Raw genomic sequence first — 27,202 nt, 5'->3', positions numbered from 1 at the left:
ATAAAATGTATATGCATAATGTGTCTATTGACTTTTTTTCTTTTACACCAGCATTTTTTTTTTGTATTCAAAACCTTTTTCTGCCTCAGAAAAAAAAAAATATATATATATATAACTGGTAATTGTGAGAAAATTTAACTTTTAAAAATAAGCTTCAACAAACTTTGAGATATGAAGTTGCAATCACAAGAAATAAAGTTGCAATTGTGAGAAATACAATTACCTTTATTATTATTTTTTACTCTAAAGACAGAAAAAGGCTTCTTTAGTTTTGCCCTTTTCTAGATTAGTTTAAATGATCCTTCAATGTGACAAATCAATGTTCATGAAGTACAAAACATTCAATGTCTTAATATGAGCTCATAAAGCTGCATGCATAATGCAAAAAAAAGAGCTAAATGCCATTTAACATGTCACACTGCAGAACATTTTAACTTCCTTCATATCTTGATACCACACAAACAGTGTCATCAAGTCTCAAATGAAAAAGTTGACCAATAGTTGACATCCTCCAATATATTAACAATTTTATTTTTTCAATCATATTTTCTGAGGCTATGGGGAGTGTATTTAAAACATCAGTGCAGTTGATGGCTCAGCAGAATGACTTGAGTGGAGAGCACAGCTGTACCAAATGCTTCATGGGAATTCTGTATTTTGCTGACAGGAAAATGAAAGAAGATATGTACAAAGGCTGTGGCTTCAGTCTGATGAGAAAGCTGATGGCTGTGAGGTGGAACGGGAGAAAAACTAACACAAATAAGGCACCACAAGTTTCTCAGCACAACCAATGCCAGGGCTGAAGCAGAGATTATATGAGAGATGCAACACTTCAGCCAGCACCACTCCCACTGTTCCCCACTGGCAAACTGAACAATGAAGCATTTGAACACAAAATCTTAAAGAACTTTGAAACCTCAAATTTGACAAAAAAAGAAAGGAACAGATGTATCAACACATCTGTTTGTGCTTAACGAAACACTTTGCACAAAAATGAAAATTCTGCCATCTTTTACTCAACCTCATGTTGTTTCAAAAACCATATTATTTTCTTATTTTCCATGAAGTACAAAAGGAGATGTCAGGCAGAATGTCCAAGCTGCTCTTTTCCAGTGAATTGTGACCTATACCTCGGAATTCCATAAAACTCTATAAAACTTGTATACAACCTTACCTAGTTCGGTGGTTTTAGCTGGTCTTACAGTCAGACAAACTAAGATGACTAAATCAACTGGTTTTAGGTGTTATTTTTTTGTTAGTTTTTTTCTTCAGCAGCAAGACTGAAATCTAAGCTCATTTAGATCTAGGCATCTAGATGTGCCACTACTAAACTCAAAGCCAAATATCAGTCATTAGCATAAATTTCAGTCAGTTATTCAGACTGATATTTAAGAGCATTGCATGACTTCAGAAGACTTGTAATGTAGCTCACTTGTTATATGGACTATATAGAACAACATGAGTGTGATTTTTGGGTAATTTACCCTTTAATGTTATCAATGTCAATCGAGGTAGAATCAAAGTGGAACTCAAATGAAATTAAACTGCATAACTTGGACCGATCAGATTGGTGTCTGACAGAGCTTACTGTATCTCCAATAATACTGTCTAATCGGGTTGGATTTACACATATTGCTGCGCATATAGAGAAGATTATAAAGCTAGCTCTTTTCTAGGTTTAAACTGTTAAAGTGCATAAGCATTAAAAGAACAGTTCACCCAAAAATGAAAATTCGGTTACATTAATTCAACCTTATATCATTATAAACCTGTATATCCTACTGTATACCCATTGACTTTCATTGTATGAACAACACAAAAAAAAAAACAACATTCAACAAATATCTTCGTGTTCCACAAAAGAAAGTCATTCTTCTAGATTTTAAATGCCATGAGGGTGAAGACAGAATTTTGGGAGGGTTGAATATCTAAACTAAAGCCAATGAAATTGTTCACTGAACATCAAGCAGAAACAAAAGAAAGAGCAGGCCTCAACCTCAACACTTCCATCTGGCCCAGATTTTGTGTATAGCACCTGCAAGCTTCATTTACCAGAGCGAGAATGAGAAAAAGACGGTATAATACGAAAGCCAAGCCAATGGTTTCTCTCTCATCGGGACTCCAGCTGCGTCTGGCTAAGCAATAACAACTTGCATCTCGCCAGTTATCAACGCAGCTAGCAGCCTGTCCTTTGAACCCCACCTACTTGAATGAGCTCCCCTAATCCTAAGTTTCATTTGATATCATATAAATCATGATAAGTCAGTACGATTTTAAAAGAATCAGAGAACTTTGACCGCACCGTGGTCAACACCAAAGTATGGTAAGATTAAGAAGTTCAACTCAAAGACAATCCCATGTTAAGAGCTGTCACGCTGTACTCAGCCCTCCTTACATACGACACTCGTTAAGGCAACATCAACAAACAATATCTGTGTGCGGATTGAAGAAATCATTCACTGTGTAGTTCTACAACAATCTTCCCACCGAGGGATGCAAAATATGAACATCATAGTGCAAACCCAGAAGTCCACAAAGCATGTTACAAACACTCAAACTGTAGATACGTTTCAGGAATCATACAAAGGACAGCATATGTCTTCATCAGTGAGAGAGGGCACACCGGAGCAGAGGTTTACTGCAGCAGGATGCTGTACAATGCCTGGACTCAGGGCTTAACATGTCAGAGGTCAGGGGTTCTGTGGAGGAGAGACCGGGGAAGAGCTATGGGCCTCCGTTTTCCACAGTGGTTGGTAATACACCCAGCCTTCACCCTAAAAAAAAGACAAATTAGAAAATTAGAACTTAAAAAATGTAATACCAAAGATTATCCAATCAAGGGGGACAAACCAGAAGTTAGCATTACCACAATCCCCTCGATAAAAAGCCAACAGGATTTATACATATAATTTTGAATTACTGCAGAAGATAAATGAGAAGATTTGTGACCAACAAGAGTTTTGATTCTCATACGTTGTGTTAGACAAAATAATCTCCACAAATTAATACTACTGTTTTGAAGCCTAAATATAACTGGAAGAAGCAAAAAGCTAAAGAAAGGCTTTAAAGAAACCACACCACGGTTCGATTACTTCAACTCTTTCGATCTTTATTTAAAATCTACTAGTTGGAAAATTTGAGTTAGAATAGTTTGCAAGAGCATGATGTTAAACACAATGAGGCCGTAAAAGCAGACTACAGAGAGTAGATGGGTTCTCCTGATCAGTGTGGTGACAGTTAATGATCCTGACAACCTCTGTAGTCACTTTTAAGCAAACTGCCTGTTTCAAGACAAGTAATAACTTTAAAAAGTTGTATAATGAATACCTCAAGCTTCCATTAACCTCAAACCTTATTCCAGACATTTAACAAAAAAACAAAAAAAACACTGGCATTTGAAGTTAATGTCACCTGTTACCCATATCAAAGTGAAGGCATTCATTGAGACAAAATGCACCATGGAACTTCATGTTAATTGTGCAAAATGGGGGTGTGGGAGGTGTTGAAAAGTACAAGAATTTGTCACATTTCAAGGACAAAAATTTATTTTATTTATAAAAACATTAGCTGGAAAAAACCTTAACCAGAGGTTAACTACAATAACAGTACATCCACACTATCTTCTACTATATATATATATATATATATATATATATATATATATATATATATATATATATATATATATATATATATATATATATATATGCATACATATATATATATATATATATATATATATATATATATATATATATATATGCATACATATATATATATATATATATATATATATATATATATATAAATTAGTATATGATTTTAAAAAATAAGATGCAGATGTGTTCTTACTTTGCGCTCAAAGTATTTGGTCCTCCATGCTGTCTGTGTCTCTGCACGATGCCTCTCCTCTTTCCTCTGCCTTTCCTCCAGGAAACGCTTGTGTTCTGTGGCTTTATCCATATCCCTTTCCTTCAGAGACTCCGTCACATGCTGCCACAGTCGCCTGCAGAGAGAAGAGTCACATGTTATAGATGGAGCCTTCACAGCACACCAACACGCTTTCAGTAAATGCCTCTGAATCCACAGATAACAAGACAGCTATGGTTTTCATTTATAGGAATAATTCAAAAAAAAAAAAAAAAAATTAATTTCCTCTCCCTCATTTTGTTCCAAACCCATATAACTAACTTTCTCAGTCCTTCAAAATATAACGTTTGAAACCATTCATTTAAATTACTTGTTTTCAGAATTAATTGTGTAGTTGAATTAATTGTGTGTACAATCGAGTGGTTTGAATATCATAAAACTTTTTTTGCATATACTGATCGCATAAACCGATTGGCTGATGTTACCTAGATTCGTAGGGTCCTTGCAGCTCATTGGGTCGTACTCTTTTTCTGGTGACTGGGAGTTTGGTAACGTCTACGACACGTGTCTCTCCGCTGGTGTAGGTGAACTCCAGCACACCGTTCCACTCACCCTGCACTCGGCACACCACAGAGTTGGTGGGGTTGTGTTTGACCTCCGCATTCACTCTGAGTAAACAAAGCACAGGTTTCTGTTACAGTCCACTTGCTCAGCTTTCTGATTAAAGTGATATCATGAGATTGATAAATCGACATAAAAATGAAAATTCATCCCATTTATTTTCTAAATGCATGTTGCTGATTCCCATCCTTGAAGTCCCCATCCTTTTTTTTTGATAACCTGTTTTGGATGTACAAGTAATACTGTGCTTGAAGTGGAGCAGTGCAAACTAGGACCCCACAGCAAACCCACACTGAAGGCACAGCAGCCAGTTTAATTCTAGGGGTCAAAAAGAAGTTGGGAAATTATTACAGATAAATTAAACTTTGGCTTGAATTTTTCTTATTGAATATAATGCTTGTTCTCTTTTCTGAACTACATATAATCAGGACATACAAACTAAAGTTGAAAAGTCTGGGGTCAGTAAGTTTTTTTTATGTATATGTAAGAAGTCTCTTATGCTCACCTAGGCTGTACTTATTTTAAAACAAAACATAACATTGTTGAAATATTGGGACAATTTAAAATGTTTCTTACAGTATGTGAATATATTTAAAAATAATAATAATTGAAGCTGAATTGTTAGCTGACTTGCCAAGCTGAATTTTTAGCCACCAGTACAGCACTCCAGTCTTCAGTGTCACATAATCCTCCAGAAATCATCCTAATGTGCTGATTTGGTGCTTAAGAAACATTTCTTATTAGTATAAGTCACTTTTGATCTTTCTTTTAATGGTAGTGTACATTAATTAACAGTTCTTTAGGGCTGCGTATAAATTTACATTGAAAACACTATACTGAAAATGGAGTCATGTAATGTGATCCAGTATGATCCTGACCTGTGCAGCTTGCCCCCATAGAAAGGCTTTGTCTGGAAGGTGATGACTGCAGAATAGCCTGTCTTGGTGCAGTTGACATTGACCTTTCCTCCCAGTTCCACCCAGGGCACAGTGAGGATAGAGCGAGCATAAGCAGAGGGCAGACTGAAGGTGTATTCTTCACCATGCTCCAATAGGTGTAGATTACCTGCGAGCACAGGAATGAACATTTCTAATGATCAACAGTGGAAATGTTCATACAAAAGTGAGTCAGAGGCAGGCGAAACTCACCTTCTCCGATCATAGAGACGCCAATGGACATGCCCATGAACTTGCTCTTGGTCCATACATGCGTGTTGATGCACATCTGTCTCTCCTGGCATTCTGCATAGAAGCCCGACACAGGTGGATGATGGGAAACCTGCTCAGCCACGAAGCGGACACTGTAGCAGTCTGACGTGCATGAGGTCCCTTCTTTCGAAACTGTTGGAGGTGTCGTCGCCTTGGGTACTTTCCAAGAGCAGTGGAAGGTCTCTCCGATGATGGGGTTGTAGGGTTTCTTGGCAATGGCATCTTTGCGACCTTCGTGGAAGGAAGTGAGGTAATACTCCACAAATCGGACCATGCGGTCCATTGGGCTGGAGCCATCAGTGATGGCGACAAAAAGGTCCGGATGGGACATGAAGTCTGCATACATTTCCAACAGGGAGCGCTTCTCCAGAATGAAAGTTGGCAGGACCACCTATACGCCAATGTGAAACACTATATTAATTCATAATTAATAAACCGTACACTGAAAAATATCATTTTAATGAAAGCTCATTTTTAGTGTATAACAGAATTAATTCAAAAATGTATAAGGGGATGAAATGAAAGCCATTAATGAGATGGAGCTGATATACCCTGGTGAGGTCCATGCCCAGTTTGAGCTGAGAGAGGAGGTGCAGAATGATGCTGCGCTCCTCTTCAACAGCACTCAGCTCCTCCTCCTCGGCTGGAGTTGAATCATCTACCTCTTGTGTGGCATCAATCTCTTCCTGCTCCTGAAACCCACACCAAACTCCATGATTGCATCCTACTCAACCACTAAAATCCTATAACCACAAGGACAAAACTAGCTTTTTTTTGGAGCCCCCAAAGTCTCTACAGGGTTTCCACACCTTTTGACCAATGACCATTCCTGACCTTTTAATAACTTTATTAAATTATTATTATTTTTTTAAACATTTTATAGAGGCAGAGGCTTAATTATACAGTGGTGAAAAAAGCCAAACGTTATTAAAAAACTTGGTGTTGTTATTGTTAACTATAACTAATTAAAATAATTTCCAATTAAAATAAAGCCCAAAGAAAATCAAATATAAATCATAAATGATAAACTAATAAAGAAACGTTGCCTTGGCTACTAACTGAAATAAAAATAAATGAAAGCGGTGTAAAGAAATTATTTATAAATCTAATAAAACACCATAACGCATAACATAAATTACTAAAATGTTTAATAAAATTAAAACAGAAAAATATAATATAATAAAAGCTAATGGCTGATTAAATATTTCAGAGCTTAAAAATAATATTTGCTATAGAAAATGTACATAATTTAAGATTGTACTGACTTCCTGAAAATCATAATTTTTTAATTCAAAGGTATTACTAGGTGTTCCATGAACCATTTCTCGATGATATTCTATATCGTAGAGTCCTTCCTTAATCGTAACTCTTTTTCCCATTTTACCATTAAATGTATAAATCCGATCACTTAAATAATTAACAACACACCTATTTCAACAGGCTTCACAACGAGGCATCATTTGTATGCCTGGGACAAGTTACAGTGTGTTTTTGTTCATTTAAATCTCAAACCCTAAGTATGAGTAACAGTAATAGTGCTGCTTGCCTCAACAAACACCACTAATGACTCCTGCCAAAAACAGCTTTACATTATGTAGAATATTTATAGATTTTTCTGTATATGATTGTTTTTGCAATGTAAATATATCTGTTATGCTGCCTGAAATGGATGATACTGTTATGTGAAGCAAAATATTTTGCATGAATATTCAGCATAGTAAACATTTAAGACCACAGACAAGTTTACTTAGGTTAAAAGGGAGCCCTGTCTACAGTCCAGCATTCAGGAAGGCTCAGGTGTTTGTTTACGTGAAGGTAACTGAAGCAAAGGATTACTCTTGAGATTCACAGTCTGAGAGCCTTTTCCAAATCAACAATGTCAGTAATCATCAGCAGCATCTGCTATGAATACAGTCGTCAACAGTTGTGATGCTGTGTTAACATACAGAGGCAAAACATACATGGATACTTTAGACACTCAAAACGCATGAATTTCATTCATTTTATAACAAAATATCGAACCACATTTGAGTTGTTTTTTATAATAAACAAAGATAGCAAACTTTAAGTCAAATAATTCAGAAAAGAAGGTATTAAAATAGATCTTCTGTTAAAGACAAAGCACATGTAACCCCTTTTTCTATCTTTTATACATGTGCCTTTGGAAAAATATTACTGGTGTGCATTTTGAGACCAAACAGTTGCACTCACATATTTTAAGATATGTCAGAGGAAGTTTCTTTAATTTAATACAGCCCAGACATGCATTTTAATCTGAGACTAAGCTTAAGCCTTGTCTGTGAAACTGGGGATAAATTATCATAGAAATATAATTAAAAATATGTCTAGAATTATGTACACACTATTTTCCACACTTAATTGGACAACCATTTGTCAGTGACCAAGACTCACACTGTTTGACCATTGACTTTCAATAAAGACTTTTAAAGATTATTCAAACTTAGATTTGTTGGTTTGTTTGCAAGTCATTCAGACCCATTAAAAAGACTGACTGATAACACAGATTGAATGCAAGAATAATAATTAAAAAAAAAAAAAGTTTAGACAAAAAAAATCTTACCCAAGCAATGTCACAGGAGTCCATTTCTAAAGGTTCCAGAACAGTTTCCTCTGTTTTATCATCATCGTTTGTGATGCTGGGTAGCGTCCCTCCATTCTTCAGGATGTCAGGAAGTTTTGGTTCCAGCCACTCGAAGGCATGGCCTACAGGACACACAAAACCTGGCTCAGGGGTGCTCATTTCATCGGCCCACCAGCACGATGCCCACAGTCCAACAGCAGCTTCTAATGCCACAGAGATTCTGGGTGTTTAGCTCTGACAACTGACACAGAGCTCTCAGAGGAAACCTGAGCCCAGGGTCTCACAGTCTGCACTGATCCCTGCTCATTGTTGACTTGTTTGCTTATTGGCACGGAGACTAATCTGGAGGTTTTTATTTTGTTCCAATCATTAGACAGTTCCCAAGCTGGATCACTACTTTTTACACTAGAAATGTAGATGATCCTGGAACTGTGGGATGTTTACATGTTGGTTCTTTCCAGTCAGAGAGTAATCAAATATTCATTCTTCACGAATGGTTGGCATTAAAGTCGCTTGACAACTAGAAGGCTTCAGTTTTGCAAAACTCCCAGGGTTTTTGCGTCAGAAGAGTCCCCAAACATTCAGATCTGACAGAAGACATTTTCATCCAAGAACGATGAGAATGGTATGGTAACTCAATTTGATAAGTCTGTCAATCGCCGTGCTTGAGTGACGCCAGCAGAGCTCTGGTTACCTGCAGAAGTCTATCAGTGGTGGATACAGTTCCTCATTAATTATAAAACAATATTCCACTCCCCGAGCAGGGCTCTAGGTCATAAATTTTACAGGCACAAACATGGCCTGAGATTATTAGATTTGTGACCACAAACGCTTGTGGTTTTTCTATAATTAACTACCATTTTACTGTTCAGCTATTGGTAAACCCAGACACTGTGACATGAGCATTGTGTATCTTGATCGTATTGCATTGGCCTGGATTACACTAAGGATCAGCGAGTCGCAGTGAATATGTGATTTAAGGTATTCAATAACTGTCTGATGGCGGATTTGTTAAAAGAGAGTATGGGGGCCTGTAATTCTACATTATTAATTTTAGGATTGCATTTCGGCAACTAATAGTAACCATTAAAAAAAAAACATATCACACCAGTGTTTACACATCAACAATCCTTATTTGGTATTCAGAAACTTACAGACTGGCAGAATCCAGTCATTGAAAGGCAAATAAATTGGTCCGACAGATACAGTAATATTATTTCTAAATGCCAAAAAACTAACAATAAGAGTAAATAAAGAAAGTTTGCTAAACCTTGTGCCGCATCTCTGCATATCCTTCCAAAATACCTAATATTAAACACAAACTGCCTGCAGTCATTTCACAATGTAATTTAGGCTTTACAAAGTGGTTGATATTGAAGGATGGGAGAGTTGCACTTCAATGTAAAAAGTCCTGCAGCTTGTGAGTAATGCCTCCCATTTCACTAATGTAACTTCATCTTCAGTGAACTAAAGCACTGCATCTCTTTTCAAATGTGAAGATGTTTACATAAAGTTTTAAAGGCACAGCTTAAAAAATGTAATCCTAAAAGAGAGGGTGGAAAATGGTCATGTAAAGCTAAATTATGACTGTTAAAAACACTTGATCTAAGCAGATCTTAATGTATGCCAAAAAATAAATAAACGCTGCCAATTTTGTGCTAAAATCTTGACCAAGAAAACTCGATAGGAATACAAGAAAAGTCTCTAGCTGTACGGCACATAGGAGCAGCACCGATCAATAATTTCTGTGTTGGAAACTGTGCTTATAAATAACCCTCTTACTGTCTTTTACTGGAAGAGAAATGCTTTCACTTTACATCTAAGTACAGCAGTAGCATCAGAAAAAGTATAAAGCAAAGTCAGGTCTAATGTTAGAAGAGTCAGACAGAGGTGAATTACCAGATGTCTAGCATTATGAACCTCATTTCACTTTTTTTTTTATTTTTTTTTATATTTGTTATAATTTTTCCCTGATGTCCATTCAGCAGTCACTGTTTATTTTTTCCATTATCCAACAAGTAATGCATTTGTGACGTGGAAATGAAGAGATTTAAACACATCTACTGTTAAAGTCAACAAAATGAAGAAAACCATAAGGATCAACACACATATACATATATATATATAAAAACACTCACCACCAAGAGAAGCTTTCTGTCGAGCCACTTGTTGGAGCTGCAGGATATGCAGGCAGTCGCTGAGGCAGGTCATGGTAGCCAAAGAGGTGGCTTTCAGCAGCAGCAAGTCTTGGTCCAAAGGAGAGGGTCCCTGGGAGGAGGGCAGACCCTCAATACTCTGGATCAGGTCTCTGTGTTGGCCCTGTGCCTGGCTCATCATCTAAAGGAGGAGTATTTGTTGGTTAATGAACATCATACAACACCTCAAAACTTCAGATCAGATGCTTGGGAAGTTCCAAAGAGACTGTGTAATTTGGGCTTGTTAAAAGCATCACTCAGTCTCACCTCTCTGGCCTCCAGCAAGTGATCAGGCAGGAGCGACTTTCTGCTGGAGTAAAGAGATGAGCTGCGCTGCAGTTGGGACAGCCCCAGCAGGGCATTTGAGTTCTGGTTGACCCTGTGTTGAGATCCTGGAGAGCTGCCACTGCCCTGAGATGCCATGGAGAGACTGCGAGTCTGAAGTGGTGGGTTTGTCTGTGGGATAATCACCCAGAAAGGACAATTTTATCATCATTTACCTCATTTTGATCCAAATCTGTACTGTATTTTCAAGGAACACTACAGGATAGATTTTAATGCCGGAAAGCTGATGTTGATTTCGACATTGAAGCTCCAAGAAGGTCAAATAAAAGTAGTCATTATAATTTATGCGCTATAATCAAAGTCTTCTGAAGTGTGAGAAGCTGACCCGAAATATAAGTCATTATTGACTAATTATTTTTCTCTGAGCTGCATCTCATTCAGTCACATAAAGTCAGATATGCTATGCAAAGTCACATCATACCAGTTTGCTCGTTTAATTTTGAACACCATTTCAGTTTCTTTGGCTATCAACATACTATGATATACTTGCTAGCAAAATACCAGACTTGATGTCAATGATGCCAAATGGCATTGGTTCAAACGGATGGTGAATAAATGATGACAAAATCTTAAACTCTGAATTATCTATTTGTAATTTAACAGATTGTCTGTCTGTTCCTGTAATGTAATAAGTCACTGAGCAGTGCAGTTTAGTTAATAATATTACAGGAGTCGAGATGTAAGTCTCACTTTGCCCAACGCCTCCGTGTGGTGCTGCGCACAGATCTGCAGTCGGCTGACCCAGTGCTGTCGCTCCTTTGCATCTGAGGCTGAAGATATGCAAACAGGTAATAAAAAAGGTTTAAATATAAATCATAATATTGGGATAATATTATTTAAGATTTTTTGCACACAAAAAAAAATAAAAAAATACCTGTGTTATGGTTAAGAGAGCAGAATATAAATAAAAGGAATGAAACCATCTAAGATTTAAAAAAGTAGCAAAAAAGAAAGAGTGAAATCGATCATGTGACAACCTCTGAGTTTGTATTGTTCTCCGCTGATGGCATTGACAGTGAACGTGTGTGAATCTTCATCGCTGGGGGAAATCACCGCACCAGCTAATGGCAGCGAGCCCCTGGGCTTCTGATTCCTGGACTGCTCATTCACAAAATACTCCAGCAGTCCTGCCTCATTGTTGAGCACAAAATATCTATAATACAGGAAACATAACAGAGATTATTAAATATTTTAGCTGTTGCATTTTACCTGCAGAATTCTAAAGATTTCCCCTTTATCAGCAAAGAATTCCATTTGAGCCTGTTCATATCAAATAATAGATACTCCAGACTCACCGATACTGCCATCCAGTCACAAGATTGGTGTACTTCATTAAATACCCATCCACCTTTTCCATCAGATCACTTGACAGTTGATAAAAAGAAAACATCATGATGTCAAACACAAAGCACTAGTGTGTGCAACATATTCATTCCATTACCTAATAAATGATACCATCAAATATCAACCAAAAATTGTATAATATACACAACCATTCACAGGATTCTGGGAGATCAATAGCTATTTAACTGTATCAGATGATGGTCTATCGTGTGTGTATATATAATGAAATTGAAAGAAGATTTATGATATCATTCTGTCTAAAATCTCATTTTGAGATGAACGGAAGAAAGAAAATCACAAGGGTTGGGACGACATGACAGAAAAATCAGTGACATGCGTTTATTTCCGGAAATGGAATATTAAACAACCTCCCCTTCGTTTAAAAAAAATAACCTTTGCTGTTTAATATCGAGCGGTTCGTAATTAAATACTGTTAAAGGAGATATTATTGTGTAAAGTACCTGTATTGCCAGGGTTTGGAGCCCGTCCTGCAGGAGCTCTGATGCTCCAGCACGGCTTCAGTCTGCATGATCGGATCCTTCCTGTGATCTACAACTCCGCTATCACTTCACCTGGCGCACAAAACACAGTTCATATGGCGGACCTAAAGTCAGAATGATTTGTTGTGATCCCTGCTTTAATCATCGCACTGGTTTAATGCTCTGAATCACAGAACCACTGGCATGTTTATGTCTCGTGCAGCCATGACAGAGCATGAAGTCATTCGCGAGCCGCATCATGTGACAGGAGGTAGTCTAAAACACATTCATTTAACCGCATTTTTCATAAACGGAATTATTTGGTTATATTTATTATATGCATAGCATATTGCACACATCAATAATAATACATTTTTAGTGTATAATGTAATTTTACTTCCGAACCGCCACTTAATCCACCTTTCAAATTAAAAGTCTTAGGTGGAGCCCAGACGCAAGCGCGCTAGCTCAACTCTCATTTTGATTGGCCAGATCTAATGACACCACCCTCGTGACGTTCAAAGTCAATTTATGGTGAAATGTCGATTACTATAAATAACATTTAAGTTGCAAAGTACAAATATTCCATGTAGTTTCTCAATTCTAAAAATATATGCATGATAATTCTAAAAGAATAAGTAAAATGCACATCGCACAGTAGTCATCTTTTCATATGCACATTTTGGAAACTAGCCATTGTTTTATTGTCAACAAACCTGAAAAAAACGGTGATTAAAATAAATAAATAAATAAAATACCGTTTAACTTTAGGCATCGAAATATTGGCCTTTTGTATGTATTGGATTTTACCATTTTAAAATGTTGACAATGGTACAATAATAATAATAACATTTCTTTGTCATAAATAATTTTATTGGGAAAATAAACAACTGTTTACAATGTAAATCATGTCTCAACAGGAGAACTGTTAACATCTCTTTTTACTGTGTATTATTAAAAGAGCACTAATGTATCACATAAAATACAAAAAATGGGGAAAACATAATGAGATTAAGTGAAAGATATTTTGTTCTGCATAGACTTGTCTTTGGTCTTACAACAGTCTCATGACTTGGCATTTTCAATTCATTTCGCTTTATCTTCATACGGGCTGATACTTTGTTATCCTCTTCTATGGTAATTTAGAAGCAGTTTTTATTTTTTGTAGAATCCAATTTTTATCAAAAGACAATGGTTAGTCAGATTCCTCAGATTATTATTATTATTGTTGTTGTTATGTTTCCAACCAAAACATTCAAAAATTAATTATCAAATTAATTAGTAGATAAAACAAGTCAAATAAAGAAAACGTCATACAAAGACATATTTAATGAAATATGTCTATAAAGCAGAGTCTACATTTGAACATTGGGACATAGTTGTAAATAAATAAATAAAAACCATTTCTCCTGATAAATTGCCAATTTCATTAGAAAGTAAAACATGCTGTAGTCTTCCAGGATGATCTCAACTGAAATGGTACAAGACTCACTTAGAGAAACTCAAATAGAAGCATTTTCAACTGAGTTACAATTTACAAAATAATTACTATTTATGCAGCAATAATACAAATTAACTATGAACATGTCCTATAATGCTATCCTTTAAGCCAAATGAAATGTAAATAACAGAAAAAGCATAATTAAATAAAATAACTTGTTTGTAAATTTTCCAATGCTACTAAGCCTCAATGTTTGCAGTGATTACAATTTTCTCCTACATGAGCATATATCAAAGGCTTGCTTTCAATCTAAGAAAATTATGGTTAAAACTATATACTCATACTGTCCTTGAGTGGAGAAAAAAAATACTGTCCTTGAAAGGAAAGGCATTTCAGTTGAGGTTTGATTGAGAGTACAAAACTCCTTCGGTTACATTATAATGAGCCCCTGAAACTGTAAGGCTCAGTCAGTCCAACATTTCAGAATATAAACTACAACTATACATACCGTAAATATGAATTCATACCATAATCCCACCATATTTTAGAGTTTCACTATGAAATCCGGATTCTCATTTGCTACATATTTCACACAATTAATCTCTTCATCAAACAGGACGCTTTTAAAAGCAAAATAAAATTCTGAACATCGCAGAGATCACTACTACAGTACGACAGAAACACAACACATTCCATATACAAAGGCTCTAAAATAGTGTTGTATTTAAAGCTGCCATGTTTGTCTCTCAGCACTGTCAAAACGTAATTAACACTGACCTAAAATAAAAGCATTGTATTACCTAACACAAAGTAAAATATTATAATACTAAGAAGTTACATAATGGCAAAAGGTTCAAATCTTATTAACTATTTTATCTTGTAACTAAATACACTGATTCCAAACAGCATTACCATTAAATACTGTATAGATAAAAAAAACAATATATCAGATAATACAGAACAGACAACTTCAGTAGTCCTCAAACAGCTAAACAGTGACAATCTAGTTTCTAAACTATCACATATACAGTACAACTGCTTTGTTCCCAGTTTCGTGAGAATGGCTACATTTTGAATGCATTAATAAAGCAAGTTACAATGTGACTGCAATAGGAAAATAATCAACACCCGCTTTTATGTACATGCACAGTCATTTTTAAAAAGTAAAAGTTGTGTAATGCAATCTGTGTTAGATATTGTTTAAAAAAATAGGGTAGGTTAAAAGAGCCCTACTAATCACCTTGCTACTGTAGTGAATTGATACCATGACAAATTTTATATAAGCATTTAAAAGAAAAAAAAAGTTGCATACTTCTCAGTGAAGGCAAATAAATAAGGCTAAAAGGCTAATAAACACGCTAATGTCATCTGATCTCTAAAAAAGGTCTATAAAAGGCATTTTCTCAAGGGGTTTTAGAGAGTTGATTGTTATAAGACAACAGTCTATAAAGATCTGCAGCCTTGGTAGGACAGCCCTTTAGGATCAAAATCTGGCAACACATTTCAAGGTAAACAGAATCAGTACAGTATGTCACTATGTTTGTATGTCAAATAACTTGCAACTAAATTGCAACTGTACAACGAGGTCTACAAGTCTGAGACCACTAATGAAAATGCAGTATTCAATGTAGTATCAAATGTATTACAAATTATATAATATCAACATAAAAATTTGTGTAAAAATTTCAATTACAAATGAAAATAAGTTTCAGAATTTCTTAGTATTTGGTTCGTCATCTGATCCAGCACTTAAGCCAGGATTATAATATTTAACTAAAATCATAAAGGAAACCTTTGTTACCTGAAACAAAATAAAACAAAGGTATTTATTTCAGTTAGTTGCCAAGACAACATTTCAAATTTTTTATTTATTTAAACTTGGTTAAAAAACTTAAAATTACTAAAAATTATATAAATATTTTAAAATAATTGTAAAAATAAATAAAAAGACAATTACGGCAAAATGACAAACTTTCAAATTAAAATTAAAACAAAATACTAAAATAAAAACTAATGTGTAAACTTGCGTTCCCCAGCATGATTTGAGAATGATACAAAGAGCAACTTCATTGAACATGAGACACATCATCAATGTCAACTTTGGATTAGAGACCTAGAAAATTTTGTCTTCATTTGCATCATATTTTTCCTTTTTTTGAAATCTCTCAAAATCCAAGTGTTCCATTTACCTGTAAATTTAAACAAATCCCAGATTTTCAATGTAATCCCAGACTTTTGGACCCAGCTGTATATCAATAAATTCAATGATTAAACCCTTTCTGAAGTATTTATCTTGAAAAAAAAAAAACTATTAAAATTCAGCACTTGCTCGGACCTTAACAGAGATGTCTCCTGCAATTCTCCGTACAAAATCACAAGCATCGTCAGTCACATGACCTGATATACGCTGATCAAAACATTGCCAGCAAGTTAATTTCACGAAACAATACATAGAAGCACCATGAGCAGAACACCAGAGAGAATATCTCTCATCATTCTCAGCCAGATGCCTATTTCAAGACCCAGAATGCTACAGGCCCATCAGAGAGACAAAAAGGACATTAATTAGCACCTGCATAACCATAACTTGCATGACTATGGCTTCACATAGGATCTACAGCACACTGGCACCTGACAGCCAGGCAAGGAGGAGTGCAATCATTGGCTTTTCAATCCCATCTACTAGGGCTGCACGATATTGGGAAAAAATGACATTGCGATATTTTATTTTTCTGCGATATATATTGCGATATTTTTTCTTACAAACAAAAATGGGGTGAGCACACTTACATTCTCATTTTAAATGATTTAAACATCGCCACCATCGCATCAATTGATTAATATGCGGGAGGGAGAGAGAGCAAGACAGCGCTCCTGTTGTTTGAAGACGGCTCGCTCTCTCTCTGTCTCTCTCGCGCGCGCTCTCTCTCTCTGTCTCTCTCGCGCGCGCTCTCTGTCTCTCTCTGTCTCTCTCGCGCACGCTCTCTCTCTCTGTCTCTCTCGCGCGCCTATGTTTTTTATTTATGGACCTAAGTACAGCAGGAAAAACAAAGAAGTTCATGTTTTATTAAATTTTTTATTTGGGCAAGCAAAAATGTCAATTTGGTTGTCACGAAAGAGAAAATTGAATAATGGTGGATTAACTGATGTGGTTGCAGTGTTACAGGGGTTAATAAAATCCCGTATAAATATAGAGTTTAGCTATTACAAGTTGGTTAATGACTTGGATGTTTTCAGAGGTAAATGGGGCATAAAGAATGTTATTTGTGATGTTGACATTGATGGCTGTCTCCAAATTTATGCATGAGTGAGGTTTGATCGTAAAAGTCTTGAGACTCTGTGGTTGTTTTGTTTTTTAATTGCTCTCATTTCTAGTTGGTTATATATGTAAAAAAAAAATTACTAAAAATGTTATATCTTTAATTTTTTTGTAAATAAAGAGATCTTAAAGTCTCTCGCGCGCGCGCGCTCTCTCTCCCTCTCTGTCTCTCTCGCGCGCTCTCTCTCTCTATGTCTCTCTCGCGCTCTCTCTCTCTCTGCCCTGTTAAACTTGCATGTGTTTTTCAGTCCTGTCAATGAAAAAACTTTCACTCTATGATGGTTAAGCTGTGCAATTAATCTGCGAATCACATTCGTCAAGGGCCGGGGAGCAGCTGGCCCCTACAGTTAATGAATAACAGATCAACTACGACAGCCTACATCGCACATCCTGCGATGTGACTATCGTGGATTCGTACATCGCGATATCGATGCTTAAACGACACATCGTGCAGCCCTACCATCTACAGTCCACACCTCCACATAGAGAGAAGAGTTATCACTGTACACTAGAGAAGTGATCGCTGGTTTGCTCTCCACAGCAGGTAAACCTCAAGGGAAGCCTGTAGCATATCAAGACATCCATATTCACCCAATCAACTGGGAACAAATTCAGTCCCTGCCACAGAGGAGGAAGCCGATCAGCAGTGGAGTGAGACTTAACAGGAGCTGCCATAAGTTCACCACCAAACAAGAAGATCTGGAACAAGGATCTGAGAGAAGAAAATTATTATTATAAAATATAAAATAAAAAAATAAAAAAACATTTACTTTATTTGATCTTTGTTATTTACCTGGTTTGCCTTATATATTTACTTTTTTTCTTGCTACATCCTATACATTCAATGTTTATACATTTTATTTCAGATGAACAAAATCGGTGGCTTCAGTAACTGTTTTTGTTGACAGCTTCACAATTTTTTTTTACATTTAAATTTCAACATTTTAAATGTAATACATATATTATTATTTTTATATACATATATTATTACATTCTAATAGCTATAAACATGTCAGACAGTAACTCACCTAAGCGGGCACTCTTGGTGGTGTTTAGAGGGGGGATCTCATGAGGGAGGGGGCAGTCGCTGCAGAAGTCAGAGCAGGTTGGGCAGATGAGTTGGCCGCTGTAGACCCATCCATTCATTCGTATGCTCACATTGATCACCTGACCAGTACGAACACATGGATAGGAATCATTCTGCACCCAGACCAACAACCCTTGGGCTGTACAAGACACCTGCAACACAAATCATTTTTTGTACACATAAACCACAATTTTCTATGTTGTGGTGGTACATAATGCCCCAGTAAAAAAAAAAAAAGTTACAATACATTTATTTACACACACATTTATACTATCATCAAGATAAATGACAAATAATTGATCAAATGTGTCAGTAAAGACATATGATGTTACAAAAGATTTATATTTCAAAAAAATGCTTTTACGACTGTTTACTGAAAAACTAGACGGTTATTTTGAAGGTTAGCAATCTCACAATATTACTGTTTTTACTTTTTGATCAAATAAATGCTTATTCTGATGAGAATAAGAGACCTCTTTCAAAAATATTTAAAAGAATCTTACTGACTCCAAAAAGAAATACAGTACAGACACACTAAAATTCGTGGCCTAGTGGTTAGAGAGTTTGACTCCTAACCCTAGGGCTGTGGGTTCGAGTCTTGGGCTGGCAATACCATGACTTAGGTGCCCTTCCGATGGGTTAAATGCAGAGCACGAGTTCTGAGTATGGGTCACCATACTTGGCTGAATGTCAGCAGTGACTGTCCCATCTCTAATGAGATCTACCATTACATTATTACCTTATAGCAACCACTGCCCCAGTCTGGGTAGGTCATTCTTTTGGTGCACTGCTCCATTACAAATGGTGACTTTTGGTAGAGACACACCGATCCTGGGCCGTAATGTTCCGCCCCATAGTTTCTCCATGTGGCTAAAAAAAAGCAAAATCCCAGAAGTCATTTGTGTTGTGGAATAGTAGAAGAGTTAACATGGAAAGAAATACTGAAAAGCACAACATGGAATAAGAAAAAGACTCCATCCATTCTGCTTCTAAATGAAGACAGGATATGAGTGAATGACATCTCACCTGGCTGGTTCTCCTGTGTTCCACAGTAAGAGCTGCGCTGGTATTCTCCACCCACATGCCAACTAAACTCCTGGCTAAAAGGACAGTAGTCTGCGATCTCAACAGCCCCTCCGTATGCTGCCAAATCTTCCTCAGGGACACCAGGAATATGGTCAAAGTACTACAGGATGGAGAGGGTTCATTACATTCAAAATGAAAAGGCAGTCATCTTGTATTTATCTGTAAACAACAAGTCAAATTTATTTGTATAGCGTTTTTCAAAATACAGTGTTTCACAGAAGAAAATCATGATGTTGATGTTCAATCTTAATGTGGTAAGTGCTGATTTAGGATTGAGAAAAAATAACAGACGGGTTCTTCTCCTGCGTTACTGCTGAGCTTACCTGATACTCTACAGGAAGCGCATGAGGAAACTTCTGCAGGTTGCACACGGCCACTGCCAGCTGGTCCTGCCTGCAGGTGAGCTGCAGAGGTGCACTCCTCACAGAATCACAGTACGGACTCAGGGTTGGCCTCCTGTTTCAAACACACAAGGTAAACACTCATTAAGAACGGATGTCCAATCAATGATCCAAATCCTTACCAATATGCTATACGTATATTTAAGACTATGAAAGTGCAATTTCTCTAGAAAAGGTACAATAAGATACTGGAATCAATCTGAAATAAAGAACTGCTACAAATATACAACACACAATCTAATTTGTTTCTGTAGCACTAGCAACATAAGTCTGATTCCCAGGGGAAACTGATGAAATCTATATTTTTTATGCAATTGTATGGCATTTTGGTAAAAGCATCTGCCAAGATGCATAAACGTACGCTGTAGACTTAATACATCAAAAACAGCAACAATAGATTTATTTGTGAATGTACACAAAGTTGTATGTATCTCATTTATCAAAGCTTACGTATGGCGATGTTGATCTATCCAGAATTTACAGCTTTTCATCACAAAGTCGCAACCCAAAAATCTTCCCCACTTCAGGTTCTCCGCCATACTATAATTAGCTCTGTACCACCTTAAAACAGAAAACAGCAGAGAGAGGAGCCAATCATACGGCAGTCTTACTGTTGAGAATTCTTATGGATTACATGACAAAGCCAGTGATGGGAGGAGCTAGGTCTCAACAGGTGCACTGAATGATTGATTGGCTTCTTTTGTTTGGGTGTGTGTGTGTGTGTGTGTGTGTGTGTGTGTGTGTGTGTGTGTGTGTGTGTGTGTGTGTGTGTGTGTGTGTCTCAGTCATTCCTTTTCCTTCTCTCCTACTAGAGATATTTCTGTCGAGTTGGTGTGTGTCTGACTTTGTACGTTTATTCCTTTGATTCTGTATTATTTTGAGGTTATGTTTGTTTGGGTTTAACTTTGAATTGTTATTGGTGATTCGTAATTCTTATGTATTATTGTCTTTAGTATTTGATTGTTAAGCTACTTGAATTAGGTGTATTATAAGATTCGCAATTCATTATTTGAACTCCATGATGATGGAGAGCTATACATGTAAATATAGAAGTTCCCATCTCCATAAGTGAATAAACTGCATTAGCGATGGGCAACAATACTTCTCTTACCCTGTATCCTCCATTATGGCCAAAGTAATTCTAGAAAACACTCTGTTTTGTATGTGAGATCCGGTCATTGCCTCATTCTGTTGAAATAAAACATGCTGAATTCAATAAAAAAAAAACAAACAAACTGTATCTTGACCTTACTGACACTGAAATAGTTAAAGGGTTGATTCACCCAAAAATGAAAATTCATTTGTGAACCGGATATGACAAACTGCTTTGTTTTGAACTCTCTCACAACAGACACGGAAGAGAAGACAATGCTGAATAAAGTCATAGTTTTTGCTATTTTTAGACCAAAATGTATTTTTGATGCTTCAAAATATTCTAATAGTCATTATCTGGCTCGGCTCTGTGTTTATCTCTCTCTTCACAGCAGTTCAGTCAGTGTACTGTTTGAGTAAATCAATTACTCTGGGATATTGGTTTGTTTTAACTCAGAGGGAGTGTCAGCCACATTAAAAAAGTTAACAGCTTAAGTCATTTGTGGATTAATGTGTAATGGAGACGCGAACCGTTTCAAACGATTCAGTTCGATTTGGTGAACTGGTTCAAAAAGATCCAGTTATATCGAATGATTCGTTCACGAACCGGATATGACAAACTGCTTTGTTTTGAACTCTCTCTCACAACAGACACGGAAGAGAAGACAATGCTGAATAAAGTCGTAGTTTTGCTATTTTTGGACCAAAATGTATTTTCGATGCTTCAAAATATTCTAACTGACCCTCTGAAGTCACATGGACTACTTTGATGATGTTTTTCTTACCTTTCTGGACATGGACAGTATACCGTACACACAGCTTCAATGGAGGGACTGAGAGCTCTCGGACTAAATCTAAAATATCTTAAACTGTGTTCCGAAGATAAATGGAGGTCTTACTGGTTTGGAATGACATGAGGGTGAGTTATTAATGACATAATTTTAATTTTTGGGTGAACTAACGCTTTAAGTGTTATTGAACGCCACCCCAGAAGATTTGGTTGCAGTACCTCTAACAGGCGTTTTTCCCAGTGGTTGAACTCTGTGCCAGCACCTCCCTGGTTCTCCAATTCCATGCCCTCTAGAATGGGGCAATTAAAATGTCTCCTGGCTTCCTTCTGATAAAACATCAAAATAATGAATGTAGCTTAATTAGACTATTTAGATGGTGCTCTTTTAAAACAGGGGTGTCTGACTCAATTCCTGCGGAAACTCTTGTTCTAAAATAAAAGAATTACTTACAACTACACGTGGGGTGGCCAGAAGATGGACCGTGTGTCTAACCATGTGGCCACCACGGATGTCCCACAGCCGAGTTGCTCTTTTAATGACTTTATCACTCCATTGATATAACCCTAAACTGAGAGAAATATATAAAAATAAATAAAGACATATATATAATAGTTTAACAATAACAATACATACTGTACACGTTTGCCTACAATAATAACACTTTTAACCTGTAATAATCAAGCAATACATTATCACAGTGTTTCAATAAAAAAAAGAGAAAAATCACTTATTAAATATTTTTTAATTATATTTCAAACAAGTAAAAACACAAATATAACCATCACCTTTCATTGTATGCAGGTAGACCACTTGCAGAACATGGTGTCAAAGGTTTTCCATCATCATCATGGTAAAAGGCAAAGAGTCCTGCAGAAAAACCCTTAAAATATATAGGACATATAAATGAATGATAATGAAAACTATAAAGCTCTACTCATGCGGATGGGCAGAGTTTAATGTTGTTACCAGAGCATGTATGATCTCGTGTTTGACTGTGGACAGCATCCCTTCAAACTCCTGATGTTGAGTGGAGATCATATTGGGACACAGATTGGCATATCCAGAGATGGGTCTACATTAAGAAATCCTGCCGTTACTGTCAACTACACACTGGACAATTTTTCACAGTATATTGTAAAGCAAATCAAAATCTCATTAATTATTGCCATTACCTGTCCAGTTCAGACTCCAGCTGGCAGTACGCTGCATAGGCTACGATGTTCTCTTGTCCACAGCGCTCTGTGGTCGTCGCACTCACATACAACACAAAATCTGCCCTTGCCACCCCCTCACCATCGGGAGGACCAACAGGGCCACAGGACTTGCCAGACTCACTGCAAACCCTGCATTGCTAAAGGAGACCTCATTCTAAGATTCAAAAATGCGCACATTTACCTGCAATGTATTCATTTTTATCAATATTAAAATACAATGTTTTTTTTTTCATTTAAAAAAATCCACTTTAAGTAGGCATGATGCTTCTGTATGTTTATATAAATATATATTTGTACATTTCAAACACTGAATTGAATATATAAATATAACCATCAATAGAGATACTCTAACTGCACCAAAGACTAACAGACAGATCTTAATTTTCATACAATGCTTATTAAATGTCAATTCGGATGAAACCAAATTAAGGTGTTTTTTTTTGGACTAATCTGTATGGTTTATATGCAGCAAATATATTGCAATAAAAAATATAAGGAATAAACAAAATAAAATAGGAAATATTTTACCTGCAAATGTTGTTCAGGGATGACAACTGGGCCACACTTGGTGATGTGTGCACATGGTCCCTGACAGTAGCGATGTGGATCATCTCTTTTCCTAAGGTACTGATTGGTTGCGCATTGTCTAATCATTAAGAAAAAAAAATATTGGGATTAAAAAAAGACACTACTGAGATTATATATCCACCAAGTTTCCAGAAGGACATGGCTGAGTGCAATTTTAAGATGATTTGCAATCAGACAATGCAAGCTAAGAAAGAGAATTACCTGCTCAGTAATATTGGACCGGACTGCCTGCGAACCCTGAAGGCCTTCTGGAGATAATCAATAGCCTGGGGGAGGAGCTTGTCCTTGAAACAAAGCGGGAAAATATCAACAATGTATGCATACATCCTATTTAGAGGTGAAAGGCTATTTTTAAGATTTAACAAATAACATTAAGCTTTACATATTGATAAACCCTTGACCACAGAAGTTAAAGTATACCTTCACAAGGATGCTTTTGGCTTCATCTAACCTGTGTGAGCAATAAAGATATTGTGAAATCATTGCATGACAATGACAATGTGGCATTACTGTATTAAAATCTAAACTTATAACTAACCCATCCAAGCTGGAGTCGTACTCTATTTGAATCTTTAACTGCTGGTCAGTGCTTCTTTTGGTCAATCTATCCGGCTTCAGAAACACTTTATGTATGACCTAGAATAAAAATGACAAAGAGCAAAGACTATTAGAAGTAGGTACTGGCAAAACAATATTCTAAACTAGTGTTTATAGATTATTTGATCACTCAAAAACGACTTTCATTGAATAGAAAAAAAAGCTTGGACTGCTATATAATTTCATTATGTGCAACAGAACAACGCCATACAGATTTGAAGGCGAGTAAATGATGGCAGATTTGTCATTTTATGGTTAACTGTCCCTTTAAAGTGACATCATCCGGATGAATGTCTTTTAAAGGGATAGTTTAGCCAAAAAAGAAAATTCTGACATCATTAATTTACATTAACGCCACTTTCTTTCTTTTGTGGAATATAAAGGAGACGTTATAACAAATTGACGGCTTCAGTTATTATTAATTTTGTGGGATAAAAGCACAAAATGGCATGATATTAAGGATGCACAACCTCAAATAATATTAAGAAGACACATTCTCAAATATCGTATTTGACAGCCAGAAGAAAGAATAAGAAATGAGAGGGACTGACCTCTGTAGGCAGGGGCACTTTATGGTGACAGGTGTGTGTCTGTGCGCCGGGGCTGATGAGGATGATGATGGTGTTAAAGAGTAAAGCAGCTCTAACTGATCGAGGCTGCCGCCATCCTGACGCCATCATTTAACCCGGGACTTTAACATTCATATCTCCGTCCTGTCACGCTGCAGAAAGCACTTAAACACCGCGCAAAACTGAATTCTGTGCGGAATTCAAATCAGCAGTTAATTAAACCGGCTTCCACGCATAACCCCAGAGCAGCGTGAACGAAGAAACAATGCTTCAGCATGTCAAAATAAAAGCCTCCACCCAATTTAAATGTATTAATAATAATCATAATTTTTGTACATACAAACCCAACTGATCAGAGAAATCACCAGTTATGTGCCAAATTCAGTTTTAATAATAAAGATATCTACCTCAAGAAATGCTTGTACGGCAAATACAGTGTCTTTGATCCATTTGTACCCCGATAGAAATAAACAATAAGAGTGGTAATAGTTATTATTATTTTTAATAATAACATTTTAATTGCTTAACTGATCAGAATAACAAACAAATCCAAAAAGGTTAAATTCTTTATGACAACCTTTCCCCTGCATTTTCAAACCATCCAGACCCAGCCTGGGACATAAAAAAAAAAAAAAAATCAGAAATCAATTATTATTCATATAAAATATACAGGACTTTATTGCAAGCCATGAAAAACTACACACAACAAAATCAGGGACGTCCATTCACAGTGCCAGTATTCATGCTGACATAAACACATAAAACAAAATTCTTCTCTTTGTCTCACTGGCCCAATGCTGATACACTTAGAGAAGCAAATCGTCTGCTTTAATATGGTCAGCATGAGCTTCACACACATTCAGGATCACTGTAAAACCAAGTTTGATATTGTTATGTGACAATTAAAATATAAAGGGTTGTTTGTTATTTACAAAGATGTTGCACTTCTCTCACTATAAGCAATAGTAAGCAAGGTGTGTGGTGTGTACAAGTCACAGGCTGCAGTGTTGCTCCTCTGAGCTTGCCAGTCAATAGTCGAGAATTCCTGGACATAGAGCTCCTGTTTATCATTTACAGTGTTGGGAACGTTCCTTTAAAAAAGTAATTAGTTATAGTTACTCACTACTTGTTCCAAAAAGTAACTGAGTTAGTAACTGAATTACTCTATAATAAAAGTAACTCGTTACCAGGGAAAGTAACTATTTGCGTTACTGTAAAAAAAAAAAAAAAGTTGCTATATGTCAAAGATTTTTTTTTAGCAGTTTTCACAAGTCAGTTGAAATAAGTAGAACAGACAGGTGTTCGTACATAACTTTTGAGATTTATTGCACGTCAACAGACAGCAAGAGTTTTATCCTGTACTCTTTGTAAGAAAAGTGTTTTTGGCCACTAGCTTTGTAGATGCGTGTGTCACACATTACATGTACACATTACATGCACGTTCTTGCCTTTGACTACAATGAATTTGAAGTAGTGCTTATATCTCCACCTTGAAAATGCCAACGTTTCATCGGATTGCTTCTGACTCGCCATTTCTGCTGCTGCTGCCAATCTGTGTAGCTGTTGCGTGTGTGTGACTGTGTGTGTTCGGATTGCATATTAAATCAATGCATAGTAACGCACCGCATTTAACGTTCAGTAACGTTAACGGCGTTATAACGACGGGAAAAGTAATTAGTTAGATTACCCCGTTACTGAAAAAATAACGTCGTTACCTAACGCCGTTCTTTTGAACGCCGTTATTCCAAACACTGATCATTTATCACCAAAAAAAAAACAGCTGTGACTGGATAGTTGCATAGTTCATTCAAGCACGCCTGCTTTTAAAATGGTGCCGGAGTGGCCTCTAGTGGTGAAACGGTCAAACTTCACCCGTCTTAAACTGAGTACCAGCGGGTCTTCATCTGCAGACAGCTTGACCGCACAGCAGTAGCTCCTTGGGAGGTAGTCCTGCCGACAGTGACACCATAAAGTGGAGGGATGTGCTGGCACCCAGGAAGGGAACAGCCTGATGGAGAAAAAAATCCAACTATATGAATAACAAAGCAAAAATGACACATAAAATCTGTAACAAGATATACTCACTGCATATCACATTTCTGGAAAGTGTGTATTCATCCCTTCCCAGCTGTGTACATTGAAGATGCCCAACCAGAATTTGCCCCAAGAGGGTGTCCAGCCAGCACCACCTGTAAAAGAGCAGGACAATAGCGAAACAGAACACTGATTAACACGTCCTCCATATGACTCAACATTCAGATTTAAGATATTTTTTTCTCCTAGGAGTTTTACAAGTGGAAATGTACGTTTCTGGTAGAATGTCCCATATATGTGACCGTTTGTTTATCACCAA

At 36.5% G+C, this 27,202-nt stretch overlaps 2 protein-coding genes across 2 annotated transcripts; both read right to left on the bottom strand.

Annotated features, from left to right (window-relative positions):
* Positions 1-1,171: 1,171 nt before the first annotated feature.
* Positions 1,172-13,002, bottom strand: LOC132153106 (oxysterol-binding protein-related protein 11-like). The gene is made up of 13 exons (XM_059562339.1): positions 12,647-13,002; positions 12,137-12,205; positions 11,819-11,994; positions 11,532-11,611; positions 10,764-10,952; positions 10,440-10,638; positions 8,281-8,423; positions 6,251-6,391; positions 5,640-6,090; positions 5,370-5,556; positions 4,356-4,538; positions 3,853-4,006; positions 1,172-2,774 (listed from the first exon to the last, which is right to left on the bottom strand). The coding sequence occupies exons 1-13, from the start codon at positions 12,712-12,714 to the stop codon at positions 2,691-2,693; spliced, it is 2,124 nt and encodes a 707-aa protein (XP_059418322.1). The 5' UTR covers positions 12,715-13,002; the 3' UTR covers positions 1,172-2,690.
* A 3,295-nt stretch (positions 13,003-16,297) lies between these two features.
* Positions 16,298-25,103, bottom strand: LOC132153105 (leishmanolysin-like peptidase). Its single transcript, XM_059562338.1, has 18 exons — positions 24,832-25,103; positions 24,222-24,319; positions 24,104-24,134; positions 23,885-23,967; positions 23,624-23,741; positions 23,054-23,232; positions 22,848-22,953; positions 22,667-22,761; positions 22,332-22,449; positions 22,100-22,207; positions 21,110-21,186; positions 20,449-20,559; positions 19,921-20,053; positions 19,538-19,697; positions 19,251-19,381; positions 18,453-18,663; positions 17,899-18,136; positions 16,298-16,793 (listed from the first exon to the last, which is right to left on the bottom strand). The coding sequence occupies exons 1-17, from the start codon at positions 24,958-24,960 to the stop codon at positions 18,036-18,038; spliced, it is 1,989 nt and encodes a 662-aa protein (XP_059418321.1). The 5' UTR covers positions 24,961-25,103; the 3' UTR covers positions 16,298-16,793; positions 17,899-18,035.
* Between the last annotated feature and the right edge of the window lie 2,099 nt (positions 25,104-27,202).

The sequence above is a fragment of the Carassius carassius genome, chromosome 11 (genome assembly GCF_963082965.1).
Source record: "Carassius carassius chromosome 11, fCarCar2.1, whole genome shotgun sequence".
Taxonomy (NCBI): Eukaryota; Metazoa; Chordata; class Actinopteri; order Cypriniformes; family Cyprinidae; genus Carassius; species Carassius carassius.
The sequence above is the reverse complement of the archived record's forward strand: the minus strand, read 5'-3'. Positions and strand labels throughout refer to the sequence as shown.

Coding starts and splice junctions, on each gene's coding strand:
- LOC132153106 (XM_059562339.1), bottom strand. CDS start 12,714: ATGCAGACTGAAGCCGTGCTGGAGCATCAGAGCTCCTGCAGGACGGGC. Junction 12,206..12,646: donor TCCAAACCCTGGCAATACAG/GTACTTTACACA, acceptor TCAACTGTCAAG/TGATCTGATGGAAAAGGTGG. Junction 10,953..11,531: donor ACACGGAGGCGTTGGGCAAA/GTGAGACTTACA, acceptor ATTATCCCACAG/ACAAACCCACCACTTCAGAC.
- LOC132153105 (XM_059562338.1), bottom strand. CDS start 24,960: ATGATGGCGTCAGGATGGCGGCAGCCTCGATCAGTTAGAGCTGCTTTA. Junction 23,233..23,623: donor TCCCTGAACAACATTTGCAG/GTAAAATATTTC, acceptor GGTCTCCTTTAG/CAATGCAGGGTTTGCAGTGA. Junction 18,137..18,452: donor CACCAAGAGTGCCCGCTTAG/GTGAGTTACTGT, acceptor TTCTTCTCTCAG/ATCCTTGTTCCAGATCTTCT.